Below are 14,028 nucleotides of genomic sequence, written 5' to 3' on the forward strand. Positions count from 1 at the left end.
CGGTCGCGGTCAGGGGGATCCTCCAGAAAGGTGTCGATTGGAGATTCGAGGCTGGTCAGAGATCACCAGATCTCAGGTCAGAATCACCGGGGAGACCTCCTCGTGGTGTTGGGCTAATCTAACTCGGGCGTCGTGATCGATATAAAATCGCAAAGCTCCTATGGGATTCAGTCGATGGAGTCTCTCCTCTTTCAAGGAGTGAGGCAGGGCAAACAATGTTGGGAGGGCGATGGACTGCCACATGTGAAAAGGCATCAAAGTATAGACAAAAAGGAGTGGGTCTGTAGAAAAAAGGTCATGTAGGGGGTCTGCACAGAGAGCAGAAGCTCACTCGTGTGACTAGCAATAATAATAGTAACCAGCAATAAATCTTGGCATGGGCTGGAATCTTGGTAATATCCCATACAAATGAGGGGGGGGGGGGGGGGAAATGGAATCGATCACGGAGAACATATTGTAGTATATATGTCTGCCAATCTTTGTTTCAACACCTTTGTGCTCCTGGTCGGACAACCATGGATTTAGCCACCGTTTTTTCCCTTCCCTCTTGTTATGCTGAGGGAGCTACTAATGTATAACAGTGCCATACCAATAGCCAAAAACTGGCCACCATCCTGAGAACTGTTTAATCTCCTTGCCAAGGATACTCCACGCAGGAAGAGGTGTACTTGACATGCAAAGTTGGAGCCATGCCAAAGCCCACATATACCAGTTCCTAAAATACTCCTAGATTAATAAGCAAACCATTGCAAGTACAATAAACCGTAGGAAAAAAAACTTTATAAATTACTCAAATCGGACCACCACTTGAGATCTCAAGATTCTACATCAAATGATCGAATCGAAGGTCAACCGCAGTACAACAAACACAGGCTCCTTTTTAAAATACATTTCAGGGTAGCAGCAACATAACCCAAGAATAAAGCACTATACGAAGTGATTACATTTCAATTCAAGTTTGTTGTAAACCAATGCCATGTTATTGGTTGAACGCTGGTCATTTACATTTGCAGAATCTACTTATTTTCCTTTCAAGAGCACCTACCCGTCATGTCTACTTTTCTTAGCCGTCAGATCATCTCCTGCTGCGGGTCTTCTTTTTTTCCTTGGTGGCATCACTTTGCTACAGTACTCTGTGGAACTGCAAGAGTGCAGACCTACAGAAAGGTACAAGAGAGCCAATAAAATACATTGCAAGTACATAGGACAGACTAGGCTAAAGCTTTGAGATATGAATCAGAGCTAAGATGAATCGCCAAAATTCACACTAGGCAAATGTCACTATATCAATTATCCTAAAAGTAGTTTGTATAAAGCACAAACCAGGAATATACTGTGTCTCATCACAGTAAAATCACATACAATTAATGTAAATTAATATTATACATCAAGAATAAACATTTTTATAATTTACAAACTTACTTATAAGCTAAACAAAAGTCAGAGTGTCCTTTCAAATGGACAAAAATTGAAAATTGTAGGATGATCAATTTTTCAATATTATAGTTTAATTGCTCTTTATGTCACTTGAACTACCAAATAGATCTGTGACTAAGTAAATAGGACAATAGAGGCACAATATTTTGTACATCTAACAGGTCACATTAAGCTTCAGTTTGAAAAAGAAACCAACCAGGGGTTAAAGTGCCAGTATAGTATTACAAAACCTTCTGGCTCGGAGGGACACCAGTCAGTCCTTAAGGTGTGAAACTTCTCAATGGCAACCCGGTACCAAGCTGAGGTGTCTTTATAATTCTGTAGACTGGAACTAGGCAACCTCTGTCCACTGAAAAGCTGTAACTAGATCACAGGTCAGGTAGAGGCGACTTAGCAAAAACCTTGGTGGTGGGGTCGTGTGCGTCTTCTGGCCTAGGATTTATCCCAGAAAGGCTCACAAAACTGAGCCAAGTACACCCTTTCTGCACTTTATTCTAGGGTATTAATAGTAGTGGGGGGACTTCGAACTCAGCAGACAAAAAAAAAATAAAACAGACCATTAACGGTACAGCCTAGTGGTGGCTTTTAAAAAAAGATGTCATAGCAAAATGTAATACCATGTATGCAAATTGGGGCTCAGTACAGGTCACATCTGGTCTACCGGTACTACCCAAGGCCCTCATTACAAGTGGCCTCTTAATTCCAGCGGCCAGTAATAGCAAGGTACCATCCAAGTTGAATTACGGTACTGTTGGGAACACAGTGAAACATTTAATTGTGACCAGGAGATTTACACTGGTAAAAGCAGCCAAAATGTTTGGGTGAAACTCTGGCCCAAAATGAGAAATTACCCAGGGAAATTGGACCCAGAATTACTCAGTAATTACTCATTTCTTAGATCAACAAAACTTCATAATAGAAACTTGAGTCTTCTTATAGCATTAGCAAATATTGATTTGGCTAGCACACAGTTGTAGGAAGCTGGCTCTGTATATACTGTACCAAAATGAGTTATAGTGTGCATAGAGTCCAGTGGAACCACAAAGGTAGGCAGAGGTAAAAGTAGATAGCACCTTACTCTCTATTAGTGGTAGTGTGGGTTAGCAGTAAGGCTGTATCAGAGGATAGTGTTAAGCATTTGTGGTGCACGCTCAATCAGCAAATTATGTCACGCACTCAAAGAGTAAACTAAGACCAATTTTGCTTGTATAAGAATATTAAGTTATTTTATTTCTAGAGTCAAGCCTGGAACAGGGGAGTGAAATAAATGCTTTGCAAAATATTATGCAGTGTTTGCAAGTGAATGCAAGTTCAAATACAGTTGTTTGAAATACAGGTAAGCCAAGGTATTGAAATTACTGTACAGATTACTTTCTAAGTTACTTTTTCTACTCAGTGTGATATGCCTAGATACCACACTGGTTATGCTGAAGGAGAGCACTCCTTTATTAATCTGATTCTTATTCTCTGAATTGGATGGTTTAACTGCGGTGCATCAGTTATGTAGAAGTTTGTCCCCTTCTACGAAGTGAAAAACTAAGCTAAAGACAGGATGAGAACCTGTGTATAGCTGTGCACTATTCACAAAGTGTCTACTCCGACACTATTTAACCTTTACGCAAGTTGTACTTTTATTTCTCAAAGTTACAACCAGCACTTTGTACATATGCATACCACTCAATACAATGCTGTTATAAAGATGCTTATCAAAGAGCAATACAATCAGCATTAAACATGGTAACAATTCGCAATCATTGTTGTACTTTATGCATTCGTAAACATACAAATAAAATTGTTTGACATTAACAGATTTGTAACAGCACGTGTACAATTGCCCAATGCATTTCGGAACCAGCCGGTTCCTTCATCAGGGGCCAATCTGTAACAAGAGAATAAACAGATGCGGATAAATGTATACTGGAGGGCTCAAACTTAGGATATACTAGTAATGCACAGACTTAACTGTATGTTGTTACCTGTGTTAATGGTCTGTAGGGTGCACTGTACAGGGAACAAGAATTGGGTGTGGGCATTAGCGTCTGAGTCTCTGAATCATATAAAAGTGAAGTATATGTAAGAATGGGGGGTCGTGCTTACCTGAAGACATGTAAGCTGCTGTCTGTGTAAACAAAAAAAATAATGACGTGTAAGACTAAATAGCGTTCTCTTGTGCCTTGGAAGATGTACACAGAATCTAGCTAAGCTGATGCAAATGGGTTTAAAGCTCCAAAAGCTTACCTTTGTGTATGCGTTCGATTGTTCTAAAAAAGCGGAGAGAAGAAAGAAGAAAGAAACAACTAATGAATAAGCGTCCCGGCGCAAAGAAACAAAGCTGTGGTAATCGGACGTGAAAGCATCTAGAATGTCTTACCGAATAGAGAGATCGTAGCATGAACAGCAGTGCACCGCCAAAAGCAAAATCGAGTGTAATGCGTCGAAATGCTCGTGTTAATAATTGAAATGGGACCCGGAAAAACTCCGAGCTGGAACATAGAAAGAGGACTGTATTGAGAATGCGTTAGAACATATTCAAATGCGCGCCATCTTAGTATGGCTCGAGATGCTTGAAGAAAAAAACTTTTTGTGAAATGATGTGAAAAGGATGTGTGGTGGACGCAGTCTTAGAGCGGCTGTGAATACACGTATCTAATACTGGAGCCTCTAACTGAATGAAGTGCTCTGTAGAATATCTAGAAATGAAAAGTAGTAGTGCGCTGCCATCTGAAGATGGAAGTAAAACAAAAACGATTCTGCTGAGAGATGCAGAAAGGGAATTGCTCATGAAACCGCGAGCATTTGTGTATGAATAAAGTTAAAAAAAGATGAATGTTGGAAACTGCACGATGTGAATGCTAAATTGTTAAGAGTGAGTGCTGTTCTGTTCTGAAGGTAATGCGTGATAAATGAGAGAAACTTAAATAGACTGTCAAGGGTTACTTGATGTGTGTCCTGGAGTGATGGATCTTGTAAGATGTAATTGTTGATCATGTACATGTAGGATTGTATAACCACCGGTGTGGCGGTTGGAAAAGAGTGTTTGTGAATAAAAATTGTTAAACAGATGAGGGCGGTAAAATGAAGTTGAAGGGACCCGGTCTGGTACTGTGATGAAGATATCTGTGTACATGTGTGATATTTGGAGATCCATATATTAGATGAAGCATGACATATCTAGCCTGTCATTCAATCCTCTTGGAGACATTGTATCTAGATATTTTATCCAGTATACCTCTCTCTGCAATAATTTGCAGTGAGTGTTTACTCCATGTTGTGGCACAATGCGTTCTATGATTTGAAACCTAAGTTGGGATATCGAGTGACAGGCCTCGTTCCAATGGATAGCCAGAGGAGAGTTTATGTTCTTGGTTCTGATCCGACTTTTGTGTTCTGTAAGACGTACTTTGATTTTTCGTTCCGGTTTTCCCACGTACAATTTACCGCATGGGCATTTGATTCCATATACTACGTTGGTAGTATTACAGTCACTGGTATGTCTAAGCAAAACATCTTTACCTGTGGTTGGATGTGTCAAAATATTGCCTAGGATTATATTGTTACAATGTGAACAATTTTGGCATTTCATAGTTCCTTTGTCAGTTGTTCTGTTTTTTGCTGTTTTAGTTGGTGCTATAAGTTCCCGGAGGTTTTGACCTCTTGTGTAGGCGTGCAATGGTGGTTGCTGGAAGATGTTGTTGAAGTCAGATTCGTTAGATAAAAGCTCCCATCTCTTGTTGATGATCTTTTTAATGGCTCTTGAACTTGTGGAAAATTTAGATATGAATGCTACGTGGTTTTTGTTGGATGATTTGGTGGTTGCTAATAGTTCTCCACGTGATTTTTGCATCGCTCTTTGTTCGCATTCTTGAAGAATTTTTGTGGGATAGCCGCGTTGCTGATATTTCTCTTTGTACTCTGTGATTTTTGCTCTACAGTCCTGTGTGTCTGAACAGATGCGTTTAATCCTGATGAATTGAGAGTAGGGAAGATTGTTGATGAGACTTATTGGGTGGAAACTAGAGTGTTCTAGTACATTATTTCGGTCCGTTGGTTTGGTATAGACTGTTGTAATCCGACTGTTGCCTTCAGGAGATTTGTTGATGGTGACGTCCAAGTATTCTATGGTATGTGTGTCAATTTTATAGGTGAATTGGATCCTGGGGTTATGAGAGTTCAGTGTTGCAATCATGTGCTCCAGTGATTGTTGTGAGTTTGTCCAGATAAGAAAAATGTCATCGATGTAGCGGCAGTAGGTGTAAATGTTAGACCACCATTGAGGAATGTCCATAATATATTCCTGTTCAAACATTGCCATGAAGATATTGGCGTACGACGGTGCCCCTGGAAAACCCATGGAGGTTCCCAAGAGCTGGGCGTAGTACTTCTCATCCCATTTAAAGTAGCTGTGATGTAGACAAAAATGTAAAAGTTGTAATAAAAACACTTTATCTGTTTCGATGTCTTCTCTTTGTAAAATGGCCCATTCAACAGCCTCCATGCCTGCTGTGTGGGGAATTGAGGTGCAAAGTAACCACGAGGATTGAATGTTGGATTGAATGTTGTCAAGTTTTGTGAGAAAGTCCGTGGTGTCTCTGACGTATGACCACCAGTTTTGTACGAACTTCTGGAGATAGTTATCCAGGTATTTCCCAATGGAGTCAAACATTGACCCACATCCTGATACAATGGGTCTGAATGGTGGTTTGTGCAAGTTCTTGTGTATCTTCGGTATCATATATAGATGTGGTCTGCGAGGATCCGAAGTGGTAAACTGTTTGGTGGATTCATCAATCCAACCTGCTGTGAGAGCTTTGTGTAAAATATCTTGTAGGATAGCTTGAAGTTGCATTGTGGGATCTGTTTGTAGTTGTAAATATGTGTTTTGGTCACTTACATGGATATGAACTTGTTGATGATAAAATTCTGAGTCCATGATGACAATGGCTCCTCCCTTATCAGCTGGTTGGATCGTAATTTGAGGGTTGCTTGCTATGGTTTTGAGGATGATTCTTTCATTTTTAGTGAGATTTTGGTGTTTATTCTTGGTCAAGTTCAGGTTTTGTATGTCTTTATTCACCATGATCTCGAAAGTGTCTAGCATCTTATGTGACACGGGGGCTTGAAAGGTGCTCCTTGGTTTAAATTTGGTGGCGATTGAAGTAGTCTGAGTTGCTTCTTGGGTCACAACATTTGTGAAAAAATGGCTAAGGCGCAACGTGCGCATAAATCTGTACAAGGCTACATCAATTTCCAAGCGATTCGTATGGTGGGTTGGTAATACACCTCACCAAAAAGCAGTGTTAAACAAAGGATTGTCATTTGTACCAACCCACCATACGAATTGCTTGGAAATTGATGTAGCCTTGTACAGATTTATGCGCACGTTGCGCCTTAGTCATTTTTTCACAAATGTTGTGACCCAAGAAGCAACTCAGACTACTTCAATCGCCACCAAATTTAAACCAAGGAGCACCTTTCAAGCCCCCGTGTCACATAAGATGCTAGACACTTTCGAGATCATGGTGAATAAAGACATACAAAACCTGAACTTGACCAAGAATAAACACCAAAATCTCACTAAAAATGAAAGAATCATCCTCAAAACCATAGCAAGCAACCCTCAAATTACGATCCAACCAGCTGATAAGGGAGGAGCCATTGTCATCATGGACTCAGAATTTTATCATCAACAAGTTCATATCCATCTAAGTGACCAAAACACATATTTACAACTACAAACAGATCCCACAATGCAACTTCAAGCTATCCTACAAGATATTTTACACAAAGCTCTCACAGCAGGTTGGATTGATGAATCCACCAAACAGTTTACCACTTCGGATCCTCGCAGACCACATCTATATATGATACCGAAGATACACAAGAACTTGCACAAACCACCATTCAGACCCATTGTATCAGGATGTGGGTCAATGTTTGACTCCATTGGGAAATACCTGGATAACTATCTCCAGAAGTTCGTACAAAACTGGTGGTCATACGTCAGAGACACCACGGACTTTCTCACAAAACTTGACAACATTCAATCCAACATTCAATCATCGTGGTTACTTTGCACAATAGATGTTGTGGCACTTTATACCTCAATTCACCACACAGCAGGCATGGAGGCTGTTGAATGGGCCATTTTACAAAGAGAAGACATCGAAACAGATAAAGTGTTTTTATTACAACTTTTACATTTTTGTCTACATCACAGCTACTTTAAATGGGATGAGAAGTACTACGCCCAGCTCTCGGGAACCTCCATGGGTTTTCCAGGGGCACCGTCGTACGCCAATATCTTCATGGCAATGTTTGAACAGGAATATATTATGGACATTCCTCAATGGTGGTCTAACATTTACACCTACTGCCGCTACATCGATGACATTTTTCTTATCTGGACAAACTCACAACAATCACTGGAGCACATGATTGCAACACTGAACTCTCATAACCCCAGGATCCAATACACATATAAAATTGACACACATACCATAGAATACTTGGACGTCACCATCAACAAATCTCCTGAAGGCAACAGTCTGATTACAACAGTCTATACCAAACCAACGGACCGAAATAATGTACTAGAACACTCTAGTTTCCACCCAATAAGTCTCATCAACAATCTTCCCTACTCTCAATTCATCAGGATTTAACGCATCTGTTCAGACACACAGGACTGTAGAGCAAAAATCACAGAGTACAAAGAGAAATATCAGCAACGCGGCTATCCCACAAAAATTCTTCAAGAATGCGAACAAAGAGCGATGCAAAAATCACGTGGAGAACTATTAGCAACCACCAAATCATCCAACAAAAACCACGTAGCATTCATATCTAAATTTTCCACAAGTTCAAGAGCCATTAAAAAGATCATCAACAAGAGATGGGAGCTTTTATCTAACGAATCTGACTTCAACAACATCTTCCAGCAACCACCATTGCACGCCTACACAAGAGGTCAAAACCTCCGGGAACTTATAGCACCAACTAAAACAGCAAAAAACAGAACAACTGACAAAGGAACTATGAAATGCCAAAATTGTTCACATTGTAACAATATAATCCTAGGCAATATTTTGACACATCCAACCACAGGTAAAGATGTTTTGCTTAGACATACCAGTGACTGTAATACTACCAACGTAGTATATGGAATCAAATGCCCATGCGGTAAATTGTACGTGGGAAAACCGGAACGAAAAATCAAAGTACGTCTCACAGAACACAAAAGTCGGATCAGAACCAAGAACATAAACTCTCCTCTGGCTATCCATTGGAACGAGGCCTGTCACTCGATATCCCAACTTAGGTTTCAAATCATAGAACGCATTGTGCCACAACATGGAGTAAACACTCACTGCAAATTATTGCAGAGAGAGGTATACTGGATAAAATATCTAGATACAACGTCTCCAAGAGGATTGAATGACAGGCTAGATATGTCATGCTTCATCTAATATATGGATCTCCAAATATCACACATGTACACAGATATCTTCATCACAGTACCAGACCGGGTCCCTTCAACTTCATTTTACCGCCCTCATCTGTTTAACAATTTTTATTCACAAACACTCTTTTCCAACCGCCACACCGGTGGTTATACAATCCTACATGTACATGATCAACAATTACATCTTACAAGATCCATCACTCCAGGACACACATCAAGTAACCCTTGACAGTCTATTTAAGTTTCTCTCATTTATCACGCATTACCTTCAGAACAGAACAGCACTCACTCTTAACAATTTAGCATTCACATCGTGCAGGTTCCAACATTCATCTTTTTTTAACTTTATTCATACACAAATGCTCGCGGGTTCTTGAGCAATTCCTTTTCTGCATCTCTCAGCAGAATCGTTTTTGTTTTACTTCCATCTTCAGATGGCAGCGCACTACTACTTTTCATTTCTAGATATTCTACAGAGCACTTCATTCAGTTAGAGGCTCCAGTATTCGATACGTGTATTCACAGCCGCTCTAAGACTGCGTCCACCACACATCCTTTTCACATCATTTCACAAAAAGTTTTTTTCTTCAAGCATCTCGAGCCATACTAAGATGGCGCGCATTTGAATATGTTCTAACGCATTCTCAATACAGTCCTCTTTCTATGTTCCAGCTCGGAGTTTTTCCGGGTCCCATTTCAATTATTAACACGAGCATTTCGACGCATTACACTCGATTTTGCTTTTGGCGGTGCACTGCTGTTCATGCTACGATCTCTCTATTCGGTAAGACATTCTAGATGCTTTCACGTCCGATTACCACAGCTTTGTTTCTTTGCGCCGGGACGCTTATTCATTAGTGGTTTCTTTCTTCTTTCTTCTCTCCGCTTTTTTAGAACAATCGAACGCATACACAAAGGTAAGCTTTTGGAGCTTTAAACCCATTTGCATCAGCTTAGCTAGATTCTGTGTACATCTTCCAAGGCACAAGAGAACGCTATTTAGTCTTACACGTCATTATTTTTTTTGTTTACACAGACAGCAGCTTACATGTCTTCAGGTAAGCACGACCCCCCATTCTTACATATACTTCACTTTTATATGATTCAGAGACTCAGACGCTAATGCCCACACCCAATTCTTGTTCCCTGTACAGTGCACCCTACAGACCATTAACACAGGTAACAACATACAGTTAAGTCTGTGCATTACTAGTATATCCTAAGTTTGAGCTCTCCAGTATACATTTATCCGCATCTGTTTATTCTCTTGTTACAGATTTGCCCCTGATGAAGGAACCGGCTGGTTCCGAAATGCATTGGGCAATTGTACACGTGCTGTTACAAATCTGTTAATGTCAAACAATTTTATTTGTATGTTTACGAATGCATAAAGTACAACAATGATTGCGAATTGTTACCATGTTTAATGCTGATTGTATTGCTCTTTGATAAGCATCTTTATAACAGCATTGTATTGAGTGGTATGCATATGTACAAAGTGCTGGTTGTAACTTTGAAAAATAAAAGTACAACTTGCGTAAAGGTTAAATAGTGTCGGAGTAGACACTTTGTGAATAGTGCACAGCTATACACAGGTTCTCATCCTGTCTTTAACTTAGATACCACACTGGGACATTTCCTAGGGAAAAGGTAAGTAAAGTCAGTTTTGCACAATGTACTTTTTTTCAGGTTTCCATATAAATCAACTCCACACTTAAGACCTTTTTCAGAGAAAACCAGTCAATGGGTTCCTATGGAGAGAAATTAAGTCAATGGTTATCAGGTAAATACTCAGTCCTTGGGGTTGAGTTTCTGGGGTGAGAACAAGGGTTCCCACAGGGTCAAGGATGCACTCTTGTTACACCCTCAGCGGCACTAGGGCAGCCGGATGCAGAGTGCGGAGGCCCAATGTTATCCAAAGGGGGATAGGGGGCCTCCAGTTGGTGGCTGCTTAAGAGCAGGCCACTGGGTTGTGGGAGCAAAGCTCCTGGTGTTAGGCTCAGGAAAAAGGGAGGTCCTGTTTAGCACAAAAAGTGCACCCGCACTGGCGCAGGAAGCGGCTGGTTTGGCGCCGGGTGCCCTGTTGATTGCAATGGGAATTCTCCAGTTTCAACAAAGACTGCAGGCTTGGGACGAAGATCTTCTGGAGGTGACCACCGGTTGGAGAGGTAAGTTGGGATGCCTGGGAAGCTGGGACACAGTCGGTTGGGCCACCCAAGGACAGGGGGCTTCGGATGCAGGGGTGTCTTTAGGCGTTGGGTTTCTCTTACCAGCTTCGGTCGCGGTGGGGGGGGGGGGGGGTCCTCCAGAAAGGGGCTGTAGGCTTCGCTGGGAGTTTTGAGACAGGTCAGAGATCACCAGATCTTGGGTGAGAATCGTCGGGGAGACCTCCTCGTGGTGTTGGTCCACTCGAACTCTGCCGTGAGCGACGGGTGTAGGGTGGTACAGACCCAGTCTGGTTTGCTGGGTCCCCCCATCTGCAAGATGAGGGGACATAGTTGTGCTCCATCTCGCCTCCCCCACCTGAGGGGTGGGGTTGGCAACGATGGGCACACCTCCCTTCCTCACTTGTTTTTCCCACCGGTTCTCTCGCCTAAAGTGGGGGTCAGAACCGGTGGAGACCAGTTGCTGGGAGCCTTTATAACTTCCCCTTTGTGGACCCTACCAATCCTGGGAGAGGAGGCTTGGCACCTCGTCCCAGATTGTGCATTGTTTCAGACCCCCCCTTTCCCCCCGAGAGCAGGAAGCTCTCGACCCAGGGGTCCAGAAACAAGTCTGGTGGTGGCAGATGGGGAGCAGCCACTCAGCCTGGACACTAGTGATAGGTCATTTTTCACGAGCCATCTCTGAGATGCCCTCTGTGTGCATTTTTCATTAAATCCCACAATGGCATGAGTCTGGGTTTAATGTGCTGAGAAGTTTGATACCAAACTTCTTAGTTTTCAGTAAAGCAATTATGGTACTGTGGAGTTCGTAATGACGAACTCCCGGCACCATATACTCTTACTGGCATTAGTGCACATACAAAGTCTAACAATTGGCTTAGACACTGTAGGGGTACAGGGCTCATGCACCGGTAACCTCACCACTGGTATAGTACACACAGCTAGAGGGGTGGCTGATCTATGCCAGGGCAGTGGGTTGTATGCAAGGCACACAGGGATGTGTGCCATGTCGACTCTTACCTTTGTTCTGCACATAAACACGCATCCTGCAAAGAGGGGGGGAGGGTGTGCGAGTGTGAGTGTGTGTAGGTGTAGAGCTGTGTAGGGGTGTGTGTAGGGGGGTGGGTGTGTGTAGGGGTGTGTAGGTTGGTAGGTAGGTAGAGGGCCTCTAAGGCTGGCACAATAAGTGCTGCAGCCCTTAGAGGCCTTCTCTGGTCACAGTGTTCTGGGTACCTGTGGAACTCTTCACCAGGGGCTGACCTTTAGCCAGAGAGAGCCAATTGGGTTTTGTTTTTAATGCAGTTTTAGAGAAAGAACATAGGCCATGGGTACCTGTTTGGCAGGAGCCATGGGGAGCACTCAGTCTAAGCACATCAGCAGTTCAGCAATAGGTGGGGGCAACCATGCAAAAAGAGAGCACTTTCTTACAATAGTACCGCATCTAAACTCCTTAACCTCCAGAGTTATAGATGCTCTTGGAAAACTAGAACATAACTACTTAGTCCCAAAGAATTTCTGGGAAAGGATCCAACTCTTTCATTTGTCACATTTGCATGCCCAAGGTGACACGACGAGACAATAATACATTTTCAAATGTTTATTGAAGGGATCTAATCCTTGAAATTAGAACATTAACTGTAATTATTCGACAAATGAGACATCATTGTTATATGCATTATTAGAATGGTGCAAAACACAAACAATTCAACCATGCTAATTGTTTTTAATGTTACTCATATCGATCGTTAAAACTCCTACTCTAGCAAGAGCATGATAGGAGTACCCTTCTACCAGACCCAGTTGGAATGATCTAACCCCATACCTTGGTGTAATGTCTTAGGAAGCCAGCCTCAGTGCATTAACAAATGCACTCTGTCTCAGTGTGCAAGACTTCATCTCTGCTTGCGCAGCTATCTTTCTTCTTAGGATGAATGTCGGGGCCTGCGGAGCTGCATCTTATTCCCGGCTCTCTGCAGCATTCATGATAACTCTGGTGCGAAGTGCCTCCCGCTAAATTCAAAATGAACGCGGTTTAAATAATAAAACACCGGCCTAATCTCATTCTGCTAGAGACGCAGAATAACATCTTTACTTAGTCTGGGGGAAAAAAGTTGTCTCCTTTGAGAACATACTAAAGCAAGGACATAGTGTTCTAGCATGTGTGTACCTGGAACTAACAATGCAGATTACAGAACAACAATATCTACCAAAAATAAATGCATGTGGGGCATTTTCTCATGTTACTGAAAAACAGTTCAAACTACCATCTTAAAAAGATGCTAAGTTAAAAAGAAAACTAAAATAGAGACTAGATGTAATTCCTGTAACAAGATTATCTTTGCAGGTTTATATGCAGTCTTTCAAGTGTATGCTCTATGGTATTTGTTCGCAGGAGATCCAGCTCGGTGCAGAGTCAGATGGCAGTCTTATCAGGTTCAATTGGGGGTGTCTTCAGGCTAAGCGCAGAAAGGCTAACTCAGGCTGATTGGACTAATCGGTGCGACAGGCATATTCAAGCAGGTGTTTGTGTTCGGCGTTGCAGCCTTTGGGCCTTGTGGCAGGTTCTCAGTTAAGGCGGCAACAACGATCTTCAGAGGGTACACCACACCTCAGGCAACAGCAGCAGCACAAGTCCCATTGGACCTGCTCACATGTAGCCGGACTGCAAGCTGGTGATCTGTTTTGTAGTTTTCTTCAAACAGTTTGCCACATGAGCAGCGATAGGAGAGCTCTCACGTCTTGGAAGCACGAGTTGCCCTTCCGACACGAGTTGAACTATAGATGTCAGTTTGCTTCTTCTGGGTGCTTAACACAACAAGTGCAAGGCTGCTTCTCCTCCTCAGTCATCTTCACTCCTGCACAGTCAGGTATTTACATCTTCTCTCTGAGCAGTCGGGCTCTTAGAAACTGGTTAGACCCAAAGCTCCTTTGCTCAGTCTCCAGGTGATATCCCCTCACCTCTGG

The 14,028-nt window shown here is 42.2% G+C and overlaps 1 protein-coding gene across 1 annotated transcript in view; it reads right to left on the reverse strand.

Annotated features, from left to right (window-relative positions):
* The window catches only part of DCUN1D4 (defective in cullin neddylation 1 domain containing 4), a 455,220-nt gene that overhangs the window by 334,887 nt on the left and 106,305 nt on the right, over positions 1 to 14,028 (reverse strand). The window contains exon 4 of the mRNA XM_085642111.1: positions 1,046 to 1,157. Within this exon, the coding sequence (XP_085498237.1) occupies positions 1,046 to 1,157 (112 nt within the window). The remainder of the gene's footprint in view (positions 1 to 1,045; positions 1,158 to 14,028) is intronic.

The sequence above is a fragment of the Triturus cristatus genome, chromosome 2_2 (assembly GCF_964204655.1).
Source record: "Triturus cristatus chromosome 2_2, aTriCri1.1, whole genome shotgun sequence".
Taxonomy (NCBI): Eukaryota; Metazoa; Chordata; class Amphibia; order Caudata; family Salamandridae; genus Triturus; species Triturus cristatus.